At 40.4% G+C, this 13,158-nt stretch overlaps 1 protein-coding gene across 1 annotated transcript in view; it reads right to left on the bottom strand.

Annotated features, from left to right (window-relative positions):
• Positions 1 to 12,831, bottom strand: part of Tmprss11g (transmembrane protease, serine 11G) — a 41,061-nt gene extending 28,230 nt beyond the window's left edge. The window contains 1 exon segment of the mRNA NM_001008554.1: positions 12,757 to 12,831. Coding sequence (NP_001008554.1) covers positions 12,757 to 12,764 — 8 coding nt within the window. The 5' untranslated portion in view covers positions 12,765 to 12,831.
• Between the last annotated feature and the right edge of the window lie 327 nt (positions 12,832 to 13,158).

Here is a 13,158-nt window from a genome sequence, read left to right as displayed (position 1 = left end):
TTCAAGCCTCTGAAGAAAGAAATTGAAGAAGACCTCAGAAGATAGAAAGATCTCCCATGCTCATGGATTGGCAGGATTAATATAGTAAAAATGGCCATTTTACCAAAAGCAATCTACAGATTCAATGCAATCCCCATCAAAATTCCAATCTAATTCTTCAGAGAGTTAGACAGGGCCTTTTGCAAATTCATCTGGAATAACAAAAACCCAGGATAGCTAAAACTATCCTCAACAATAGAAGGGCTTCCGGGGGAATCACTATCCCTGAACTCAAGCAGTATTACAGAGCAATAGTGATAAAAACTGTATGATATTGGTACAGAGCCAGGCAGATAGACCAGTGGAATAGAATCAAAGACCCAGAAATGAACCCACACACCTATGGTTACTTGACTTTTGACAAAGGAGCCAAAACCATCCAATGGAAAAAAGATAGCATTTTTAGCAAATAGTGCTGGTTCAACTGGAGGACAGTATGTAGAAGAATGCAGATTGATTCATGTTTATCACCCTGCACAAAGCTTAAGTCCTAGTAGATCAAGGACCTCCACATCAAACCAGATAAACTCAAACTAATAGAAAAAATCGTGAAGAATCTCGAACACATGGGCAATGGAGAAAATTTCCTGAACAAAACACCAATGGCTCTAAGACCAAGAATCAACAAATGGGATCTCATAAAACTACAAAGCTTCTATAAGGCAAAGGACACTGTTGTTAAGACAAAACGGCAACCAACAGATTGGGAAAAGATCTTTACCAATCTTAGAACTGATAGAGGGCTTATATCCAAAATATAGAAAGAATTCATGAAGTTAGACCGCAGGGAGACAAATAACCCTATTAAAAAATGGGGTTCAGAGCTAAACAAAGAATTCACAGCTGAGGAATGCCGTATGGCTGAGAAACACCTAAAGAAATGTTCAACATCTTTAGTCATAAGGGAAATGCAAATCAAAACAACCCTAAGATTTCACCTCACAACAGTGAGAATGGCTAAGATCAAAAACTCAGGTGACAGCAGATGCTGGCAAGGATGTGGAGAAAGAGGAACACTCCTCCATTGTTGGTAGGATTGCAGACTGGTACAACCATTCTGAAAATCAGTCTGGAGGTTCCTCAGAAAATTGGACATTGAACTACCTGAGGATCCAGCTATACCTCTCCTGGGCAAAAGATGCCCCAACATATAAAAAAGACACGTGCTCCACTATGTTCATAGCAGCCTTATTTATAATAGCCAGAAGCTGGAAAGAACTCAGATGCCCTTCAACAGAGGAATGGATACAGAAAATGTGGTACATCTACACAATGGAATACTACTCTGCTATCAAAAACAATGACTTTATGAAATTCATAGACAAATGGATGGAACTGGAAAATATCATCCTGAGTGAGTTAACCCAATCACAGAAAAACACACATGGTATGCACTCACTGATAAGTGGATATTAGCCCAAATGCTCGAATTACCCTAGATACACAGAACACATGAAACTCAAGAAGGATGACCAAAATGCGAATGCTTCACTCCTTCTTTAAAGGGGGAACAAGAATACCCTTGGGAGGGAATGGGGAGGCAAAGTTTAGAATAGAGGCTGTAAGAATGTCCATTCAGAGCCTGCCCCACATGTGGCCCATACATAAACAGCCACCAAACTAGATAAGATGGATGAAGCAAAGAAGTGCAGGTTGACGGGAACTGGATGTAGATCTCTCCTGAGAGACACAGCCAGAATAAGGCAAATACATAGGCGAATGCCAGAAGCAAACCACTAAACTGAGAACGGGACCCCCATTGAAGGAATCAGAGAAAGGACTGAAAGGGCTTGAAGAGGCTTGAGACCCCATATGAACAACAATGCCAACCAACCAGAGCTTCCAGTGACTAAGCCACTACCTAAAGACTGTACATGGACTGACCCTGGTCTCCAACTGCATAGGTAGCAATGAATAGCCTAGTAAGAGCACCAGTGGAAGGGGAAGCCCTTGGTCCTGCCAAGACTGAACCCCCAGTGAACGTGATTGTTGTGGGGAGGGTGGTAATGGGGGGAAGATGGGGAGGGGAATACCTATATAGAAGGGGGGGAAGGGGTTAGGGATATGGTTGCCTGAAAACCGGGAAAGGTAATAACAATTGAAATGTAAATAAGAAATACCCAATTTAATGAAGATGGAGAAAAAAAAAGAAACTGTTGGTGAAGTAGAAGTCATGTAAATATGGTGTAACAGGTATGAAAACTCAAAAATATTAAAAATCTTAATTAAAATGGGGAAGATGCTTAAAGATGTTACAGTTATGTGCTATTTCAAATGTCAGTGGGTTACGAGGGAAAGAAGTGGATTTTCATACTATTTTCCCTTTTTTGTCCAATTCTGCATGTCTTACATAACAATGGACAGAAAACAAACACTATTTTCCCTGTAGTGTTTCTTCCTCCAGAGCTCAGTAGCCTTGTTGAATGAGGCTGCACAAGTAGCAGAAAGCGCCTGAATTGGTTCAGATTGTATTCACTGCCCTTAATTGTGATTTAGACCTTGCCTCAGGTTTCTGGTGCCTGACTTTATTTCTATAAAAAAAGACATGATTCCCACATAGTTCCTGTGATGTAGGGTAGATAGGAAGTGTTCACTGAGTGTTAACAGTTAAGAGGGTTGTTTACAGAAAAGGCTGTACCTGATTGATCCAAATGAATAAAGTTAAGTGGCTTGAAACACATAAACAGCTCTACTCAAAGCAGTGGAGCCACCTAACGGTTGGCTTATTTTGGAGATTCCTGTCAATCAAAGAATCCCTAGGCAAATGGCTTCTCTACTCTCCCAATACTCACCCTTAACTTTTAGTGGCAAACACCCGCCAGAGGGTAAATGTACAGCATCAGCAAAATGCAAGGTCATTTGGGCTGGACTGTAAGCTATCTAAATTGTCAGCAACTGCTTCTCTCTGTGTCTGATGTATTTAGAGTTTCCATGATGTATTTAGAGTTTCTTTGCTAATGGTTGTAGTCATAGGACCTCGACAAAGGTAGGGTGTGGTCCTTTACTTGAGATTGCTCTACCTTTCCCAAACAGGTTTGGAAAAACAAAGAATGAGGTGTAAGGGTGAAGCACAGGTCATGGGAGCAACAACAGCAATTAGGAGTCTTCATTCGATAGAATAAAGTTTAGAAGGAGATTTAACACTTCCGGAACTTGATTTACCCAACATCTAAGTGAAGGTCCTAAGGCAAATATGTCTGTGCCCCTGTTTCAACTAAATCTCTAAGTCGAATAGTAATGATTCAGAAGACTTAAATTTCTTATCTTTATTTACATTTTTCTATATGATTCTAATGTAAAATTATCATACCAGTGACCACGGGGGAAAATTAGAAAAATAGGACTTGAGAATAAATTTTTACAAGAAATAATTTGACTATGTGTTCATGATTCATTAGGTCTTGAAGAACCACAAAATTATTTTTGTTTATTTTATTCTTTTTTATTGGATATTTTTTATTTATACTTCAAATGTTATTCCCTTTCCAGTTTCCCATCCATAAGCCCCCTATTCCATACCCCCTTCCCCTTCTTCTATGAGGGTGTCCCCCCCAACCATCCACCCCTTCCCGCCTCCCTGGCCTGACATTCCTCTACACTGGGGGGGTGGGGGACCCTAGCCTTGGCATAACCCAGGGCTTCTCCTCCCATTGATGCCCAGCAAGGCAATCCTCTGCTACATATGCAGCTGGAGCCATGGGTCTGTCCATGTGTACTCTTTGGATGTTGGTTTAGTCCCTGGGAGCTCTGGTTGAGTGGTATTGTTAAGAACCACAAAACTTATAAATGTAGTGGCATGGCTCTAGCTAAGAGAACCTGTGTTAGGTGAGCATGCCATGGCAATCAAGGCTGTGGTGTGGTGGTGCTCAGGAGACACTGTGAGAGATGCACCCCTGGGCCACAATGACAGTAAGAACATTGACGATCTGGAATATGCTCTTTTGAATACTCAAAAGCAGAGACCAAGAATGATTAAATAAGCAAGCTAAGTAAGAATATTATTTCACTTACTAATAGGACATGATACACTATTCTATTAGAATTTGTTCTCAAATAACCAATGAGGAATGCGAGCTTAAAAAGCAGATAGTGAAAATGGGGAGGGACACTACAAGTAAGGAAATGGCACAATAGGATCAACAATTGTTCAGTTTAACCGAGTTTGACTGTCACTGGGGAGGGAGCATTAAATCATCTAGGTATGTGGATTTGATGGAGTGATTTTTTTCTTCTATGGATGAGATAATTTAGTCCCTAGCTTTGAGTATTAGTTCTCAAAGCTTCAGGTATCCTGAAGTTGTGAGAGGGATTTAAGTGTATTTGAATAATCATGGGTTATAGATAATTAGGCTCACTCATATAAAACTTTCCTAGAAGTAGAAAATGGTGATAGATTAGCATTTTGATATAGTTTAAACTAGTAGATTGGGGAACTAAAAAAATTGTAGATGTATTCTTGAGAATGAATAATGCCTCTGGATTTGAAGGTTTGATGTGTGGAAGTTGAATGACCTACTCTGATAAGTCAATCACTTTGTCACAGTGAGGACAGTGGGTCTCAACCTTCCTAACTCGACCCTTTAATACAGTTCCTTATGTTTTGGTGACCCACAACCATAAAATTATTTTGTTGCTTGCTACCTCACAACTATAGCTTTTGCTACTCTTACGAATGATAACGTAAATATCTGATATGCAGGATATCTGAGGTAAGACCCCAAGGTCTCAGAGCTCACAGGTTGAGAGTTGCTGAATTAGTACAACCTGAGAGCACAGAGGATGAGAACCAGAAACTGAAGGAAGCCAAAGAATCTGACAGACTTACTGTAGAAACGGACAAAGGGAAGTACAAATGCCAGGAAGCATAGCAAGCTTGGATGACTAGGGACATCTGGGGACATCCTGCACATTTGTAAGGAAGTCTGTGAGGAGGGAGGGTGCTGTTATTTGCTTTAGAGTGTAGGCAGGACAAATGGGAAAAGATGAGAGGCAAAAGAATTTAGAGCTGAAACCCTGATGTCATTAAGGAATTTTCAGTAGGGTCTAGAGAGATGGCTCAGAGGTTAAGCGGACCTGTCACTCTTCTAAAGAATCAGGATTCAGTTCCTGGTACTCACATGAGCGTTCACAAGCATCTATAACTCTAGTCACAGGGGTTCTGGAACCCTCTGAGATTCGATACCACTGCATGCATGAAGTGAGCATATATGCATTTGGGTAAAACACTCATACACTTAAAAGAAAAATATTCACGAATTTGCAATGACACGGGTTTGTAATTCTATAAAGGAAACTAAGGTAAGAACTGACCCCAAGTTCAAGGCCTGTCTGTGCTACAGATTGAGGCCTTGTCTTTAACAAGGAGGACGGGGAGGAGGAATAAATGAATAAACAAAAATTTTCCAGTAGTCAGGGTGGCGTAGACCTTTAATCTCAGAACTGAGGGAGCAGAAGCAGGTAAGTTCAAGACTAGCTTGAGTCACAGACCAAAACTTATCTCAAAAAAAGATCCTAAAGATTAGAAGAGGAAGCTCAGTGTCTATCTGTGTGAGAATTCAAATTATCACGTAATTTGTTGTGGCAGATGATGCCCAACAAAAGGATTAAAAATTAGAACCAGTTGTGACGCACTCTTAAAATCATACTGCTAAGGAGACAGAAGGAGGAAGATTGCAACCCGTGGCCTGTCTGGGCTGAATTCTGGGACAGTCTGAATGAAACCTGAGATTCCCCCACCTTAGAAAAAGGCAAAAACATTTTAAGAACAAATGAAATAAGAGCAACAGAAAGCTGCTCTGACGCCCTGATGCAGCAGAACAAGACTATAAGAATAACAGGGTTAGAAGTTCACACTTGTGATTCATAGCGAGTTACTCCCAGTCATGACAAATCCGGGGTGTGGGGTGTTCACAGAAATGACGTTTGAGGAGAAAAATATATCTGGGAGAGAAGATCAAGGAAATAGGTAGTGAGGATGTCAGTCTCCACTCCGAGGGACTTGTGCTCAAGTGAATGCAGGACTTGGGGACGAAAAAGAAGTAAGCGCAAGTCTGTAAATAACAGGGATCATAACCTGGGTCAGCCTGGGGTCCATAATGATCACACTGAGGGGGGAAGGTCGAATGTAAAAAAGCGTTAGCCTCAGAGGAGTCGGGCAGTGCCAGGTCAGAAAACTAATGGTGAAGGATGGCAACGGAAACAAAGACTAAACTTTTTTTAACTTTAACTTTTTTATTTCAATTTTTTTTCATTCACTTTACATGCCGATCACAGTCCTCTCCCTCCTCTCTTCCCAGTCCCACCCTTACAAATGCCTCCCTCAAAGACTAAATTCTTTGTTGTGGGATGTCTGGAGATTTAGAAGTCCTTATCTGAAGGCCCTGAGGAATTCTACATACTGAGTTATTCAGGGAACTATAGGGAACTGAATGTGAAAACATAGATGAGGAAGAGTGTATATCAGTTTGTCAATCACGAGATGACATTTCAGGAATGACAAAATGATGAGGAAATGAATTTATCTTATGGAAATAATTTTGAATGTGTGTGAAACTTAAGCAGAGAGATACTTTTACATTTGTTTTTAATTATATTCTTATTGTTTGAGAATTTCATACATGCACATAATGTGCTTGCTCAAATTTAAGCCAGTGTTGCTTGGATACTCATGGGTATAGGAGCATCTGCTGGTACCTGGGTAGCCTCTTAGCAACCACATGCCTGAGGAAACACGACCCCTTCCCCTCAGCCAATTATGGATAAGCTCCTCAGATAAGAGTGGAACTCCATGAGCTCTTCTCTTGTCCGTACTAGGATTCTGAGTGATTTGCTTTTGTGTGTGTCGTGGGCATGCAGTTGCGGATGCTGTGAAATCACGTGTGTATTGGCCCGGTCTCAGAGCAGATATCCCCAACAGCAGCTCTTAGAGTCTTTCTGTCCTATCTTCCATGATGATCCCTGAGATTCAGTGAGGGAGATGTGTTATAGATGCCCCCATTGAGAGCTATAGTCATTACTATAGGTGCTAATGTTTATGGCACATGTAAGTCAAATGCTCACTTCGAAGTATGTTGTTGTTTTTTAGTAGAATGGTTTTATACTAGACATTATTATGACATTGCCCTATAGAAATACAGAATCCTAATGCAGCTCCTGGTTCTCAGCTCTCTCCAGAGATGTGGCTCCTAGTAGCTTGGGCATGATGCATTGGACAGCACTGTGTTTGTACACATGTAGGCCACTCTAATTGGACTCAGAGAGTTGTAGAAAAACAAAAAGAAAATGAAGATGAGAGGAGGTGTGGTGGACAGTTTGGGATGAGGAGGAGGAAGAAGGAGGGATATGATCAAACCACGCTGTAGGCATATATGGAATTCTCAAGTGATAAATAAAACTGTTCTAACCTAATCATTAATAATTATATTTATATCCCAAGTCTTAAATATATGTCTAATCTTGAAAGGCTGAGAAGCACCTGAACAAATATTCAAAACATCCTTAGTCATCAGGGAAATACAAATCAAAACAACCCTGAGATTCCACATCATACCAATCAGAATGGCTAAGACCAAAACTCAGATGACATCACATGCTGGTAAGGATGTAGAGGAAGAGGAACACTTATCCATTGCTGATGGGATTGCAAACTGGTACAACCACAGTCTGGTGGTTCCTCAGGAAATAGGACATAGTCCTACCTGAGGACCCAGCTATACCATTCCTGGGCATATACCCAAAAGATACCCCAATATATAACAAGGACACATGCTTCACTATGTCCATAGCAGCCTTATTTATAATAGTCAGAAGCTGTAGCAACCCAGATACCTTTCAATAGAGGAATGGATACAGAAAATGTGGATCACCTACTCAATGGTGTACTACGCAGCTATCAAAAATAATGACTTCATAAAATATATAGGCAAATGGATGGAACTAGAAAATATCCTGAGTGAGGTAACCCAATCACAAAAGAACACACATAGTATGCACTCATCGATAGGTGAATATTAGCCCCAAAGCTTGGTATACCCAAAATACAATCCACAGACCACATGAAGCTAAAGAAGAAGGAAGAAGAAAATGTGGATGCTTCAGTCCTACTGAACAAAATAATCACAGGAAGTAAGTAGGAAGGGAGGTGGAAGGGGAGAAGGACCTGGGGGGGGGAGAGAGAGAGAGAGAGAGAGAGAGAGAGAGAGAGAGAGAGAGAGGGAGAGGGAGGAGAAGGAGGAGAAGGAGGAGGAAGAGGAGGATGAGGAGGGGGAGGAGGGGGAAGAGGAGGAGGAGGGGAGGAGGGGGAGGAGGGGGAAGAGGAGGAGGAAGAGGAGGGAGAGGAGGAGGGAAAAGGGGGACAGGAGATCAGGTGTGGAAGGAGACAGGAAGATGTACAGAGTCTGGAAATTGAAAGGAAGTGTGTAGCAGTGGGTGTTGGGGAACTGGGGTAGACACTAGAAAGTTCCAGATGCCAGGGAAGCAAGAGGTTCCCAAGACCCAATGGGGATGGCATTAGTTGAAATACCCAACAAAGGGGAGATAGAACCCGTAGAGCCCATGTCCAGTGGATAGGCATAGGAACCTGTAGAGGATCGGGCCACCTGTCCATCTCAAAAAGTTTAACCCAGAATTGTTCTTGTTTAAAGGAAATGCTGGGACAAAGAGTGGAGCAGAGACTGAATGAAAAAAAACATCCAGAGACTGCCACTCCTGGGAATCCATCCCATCTGCAGACACCAAACCCAGACTCTACTGCTGATGCCAAGAAGTGATTGCTGACAGGAGCCTGCTATAGCTGTTCCCTGAAAGGCTCTATCAGCACCTGACCAATACTGATAGAGATACTCACAGCCAACCATTGGACTGAACACTGGGAACCCAGTGAGAGTTAGGGGAAGGACTGAAGGACCCAAAGGGGATGGCAACACCATAGGAAGAACAATAACAGGCAACCAGACCCCCCAGAGTTCCCAGAAACTAAACCACCAACCAAAGAATACACATGGAAAGGACCCATGGCTCCAGCTGCATATGTAGCAGAGGATGGCCTTATCTGACATTAATAGGAGGAGAAGCCCTGGGTCCTGTGGAGGCTTGGTACCCTGGTGTAAGGGGGTGTCCAAGTGGTGAGGCAGGAGTGGGTGGGTGGGGGAGCACCCTCATAGAGGCAAGAGGGAGGGGTATGGAATGGCAGGTTTGTGGAAGGGAAACCAGAAAGGGGAACATTTGAAATGTAAATAAATAAAATAATCAAAAATAAAATAAAATAGAAAAGTATGAGCATGTGTTTGTATGTGTGTATATATGTACATTGTGTATGCACATGTTTTGTAAAAGCTCAGATTTATGCTCTTGAGAAGTACTAACTACCTTTACTCAGTTTGGGTACCATTACTCTTTTGCTTCTAGCCTCTTACTCTGCTGGCAAACCTGAACTCCTTCTGTTCAAGGCTTTATCCCAGAAACAAAGAACACGCTTCCTTTTATCGATTTAATCACAATGATGATGTCAAAGCCGTTAGATTTCATTTTCTGCATGCATATGTTTCCACTGACAAACTTCTCTTTCGTTATTCCTTCCTTCCTTCCTTCTTCCCAACCCCCCTTTTTTTTTCTCAGTACTGGAGATTATATTTCAGATCACTCATACGCTTGGCAAGCACTCAACCCCATAAATTTAAAAAGGGTTCCCAGACACTGTTTCACTGAGTTGTTTAGGCAAGGTTGTGCTCTATTCTTCTACCTCAGCCCCTAACTTGGTAGGACGGTAGTCCTGAGCCACTAGGCCCAGTGACGAAGCTTTTTTACGTTAATTGCCTGTTCTTAGAACAGGCATACTAGTACGTGTGGGAGGGGAGAAACAATCTACTGATAGGTGTTTCCACAATAAAAAAAAATTCCAGTATTTCGGTGGATGACAGAGAATTATAAAATCACTCAGAACCTCATTTTTTTTTTAACCTCATTTTTAAAATCAGTAGATTTAAAGGGTCATCTGTTTGTTATATGGAGCTGGTCAAAGCATGCTGCAGTGCATATGTGGCAGTCAGAGCACAGCTTTCAGAAGTCATTTCCTTCTTCCATCATGGGTTCTAAGGATCAAATTCCGCTGGAGGCTACATTTTGCAATTGTTTTTTGGTTTTGGGGTTTTTTTTTTGTTTTTTGGGTTTTTTTCTTTTTGATGAGAAAGAAAAGAATTTAAATAAAAACCAAATATATTTATACTTTTTTTAGAACATAGTAAGCATAGAGTAGCTTACTAGAAAAAGAACTTCTATATTTAAAAGAGTCAGAAGTGTCACGAAATCCATTTGAGTGGAGTTGAGAAGACCAGAAGTTGGACAAGTGGTTGGCTAGAAATGTGTTGGTCTTAAGTGAATTAGAGAAGCATTTAAAGGGCTCTGCTAACACGTTACATGCTAAGCATTGTGGTCCATAATAGTCTGTACAAAAGCAAGATGTATTTTCTTCACTCTATTCAAAAGTGATAAAAAAAAACATTAAAAATCAAGTTGTGTTTTCCAAAGACATCATCAGTGGGAGGAATAGAGAAAGCTTCTTAATACCTCATTTCCTTCCTTATGACCCTTACCCCTCATCCTGCTTCCAGCCAAAAAACTAAGGAAAAGCCAGACTCCATAAAGCAAACCTGTATCGAGCTGGGATCTTGGTCGTCTGAACAGAAAATATGGTCGTGGACTTTTGGATCTAGAGTTGAAAATCTTGAAAATCTTTGGATGGAGAATTATAGGAATGTGGAAGTTTAAATGATTTCCTGGTGTATTTCATACCAGGGGTTGTCCCAGGGCTTTTGTTGGCTTTGTTTTCTTAGCTTCTTTCTTTTTTGTTCCAGCCATTTGTCCCTTTACTACACCAAGGGATTTCCTTTGCCTTTAACCAACTGTAATATAGAATTCATGTTTTACACAAGTCTTAATAGAAATTTAAATTGTATGTCCCCAAGGCTACTAATAGTTCCTGGCATATAACAGACCACAAATGAATGCCAGATAGAAAAAAGGAAAATTGATTAGCTTTACTTTACATATTTTTAATATATATGTATATGTGCATATGTGCATGTGTGGGTATGGTGTGTGTGCACACGTATGTGTATGTGTACACATGGAGAGGCGAAAAGATAGCATCACCATCTTTTACATTCAACCTTGTCCTTGTGAGACAGCATCTGCTTTTGAACTCAAACCTTATGGTTTTGGCATAGAGCAAGGCCCAGAAACCTTTGTGTCCCTGCTATCAGGCTAGGGTTACAGGTACGCGTGGACCAGGCCCACAGTTTATGTGGGTTCTAGGATCCATACACTGGTTCTCATGTGCACACAGCAAGTACATGAGATATATCTCTAACAGAACTGAATTATATTACTGATGTTCTACTCACAACCTTTGAATGTTCCTATTCTTTTACATACAAATAAAACCATTTATCATGTTACATACTATTTCCACAAATACAACTAATTTCAGTTCACTCGTTTATTCTCTTTTATTTTTTTAAAGTAAACTAAACCTTAACTTGTGGATGTAAGGCGATCAGGTGGAGAGAACTCATCTGAATAACTGTAAAAAATTAATTTTGTTGGAAGTTTCCTGATCTAGAAAACTACTTGAATTTAGTTGAGTTTCACATACCAATATCTGTTTCTTTTTACTGTCGAAAAAGACAGGAAAACTTTTATCAGACATTAGAAAAGACGTTTGCAACTCCTTCATCCTGAATAACTTGTGATAATTTACCTCCAATTGTAGATGAAGAATTAATATGTGATGATGGCAAATATGTAGAACAAGATGCAGAACAGATCAGACAAAGAGTAGGAAAGAAAATGTATTTATTTTATATAAAATACCATTTCCTTACCATGGATTTCTATACTAATACTAAAAATTACTCACTTCTCATCTATTTACATAAATTGTACTTGTATGCTGTTTTTGTTTTCTTCTTTTTGAAAAACAAAACATTTGTCTTTTTTTTAATTGAGCAGCTTTTTCGCATTGTTTTTAATTTCAAAAGCTGTTTTTGCATAGAATACAGCAATAGGTTGCTGATTAATAACGTTCTTTGGAAAAGTTAAAAGGAGGTGTGGGAGGAATTTCCAGTGAGGGAGAATCGTAGGACCCAGGAGGTGGAGAAGGCAGTACGAAGATGTAAGAATAAAACTGAGGCCATTACACTCCTTATTCATATTTTTGAGTTTCACTCATGTTTATCAGCTTCGGAATGGAGGCTAAGGCATATGCTTCCCAAATAACCTGAACATTTCCTTTCAAAAGGATCAGCTTAGTGCCTCGTTTAGAATGAGCACAGTAAATGTCTTTTAAACTCTTAGGTGGAGTGACCTTCCTCATTCCATTCCAGTCCCTGAACTTACCAGTGCTCCTTGGGCTCTCTGTCTTACTGAAAGGTGTATATTGTTGCCTAAATCCTCATATTAAACGTTTAAGCTATATGAAATGTAATTCTCACATTAAATATCCATATTCAACCCTAATCGTAATTCAGTCCAACATCAAAAATCTCAACTCCTAAGTATAAACTCATGGTTTCCTGAAATAGAGTTTATTATTATTACTATGTCTTCTCACCAACAGAAATAGAGAGCAATTAGATAACTAACTTAGCATTATTTCTAACTTCTACTTAGAAGCATAAATGTGAAACAAACCCTTCGTAGGTGAAACAAAACCGAACTTACTGATACATCGTCACCGTGGGGAAGGCGAGCTTCTCCACCTCCACGCTGCTCTGTGTGTGATCCCTGTCAAATGAGCACCATCCTAGATATTCTTGCAGATGTGTGAGCTGGCTAAAGTTAAGAACGCTTAAAGATTCTAAAAAAACAAAACAAAACTTGTTTAACAAGTCGGGACGGGTAAACGTTAACCGAGAGTATGGTTTGAGGTACGGAAAAGAATCACTTGATAAAGTCTTTGTTACAGGAAACGAGAATTTCCTGGTTCAGGCTAATTGAGAAACAATGTCAAGTCCCAAATATAAGCAACTCCCTTGACTTGTGGAGACGCTTTCTGTTTGCCTTTCATGAGGCAGCCTTTCTCCATGTGAGTCAGTACAAGTCTGGTCCCTGGCTCAGTCATTC

The sequence above is a fragment of the Rattus norvegicus genome, chromosome 14 (genome assembly GCF_036323735.1).
Source record: "Rattus norvegicus strain BN/NHsdMcwi chromosome 14, GRCr8, whole genome shotgun sequence".
Lineage (NCBI taxonomy): Eukaryota > Metazoa > Chordata > Mammalia > Rodentia > Muridae > Rattus > Rattus norvegicus.
The sequence above is the reverse complement of the archived record's forward strand: the minus strand, read 5'-3'. Positions and strand labels throughout refer to the sequence as shown.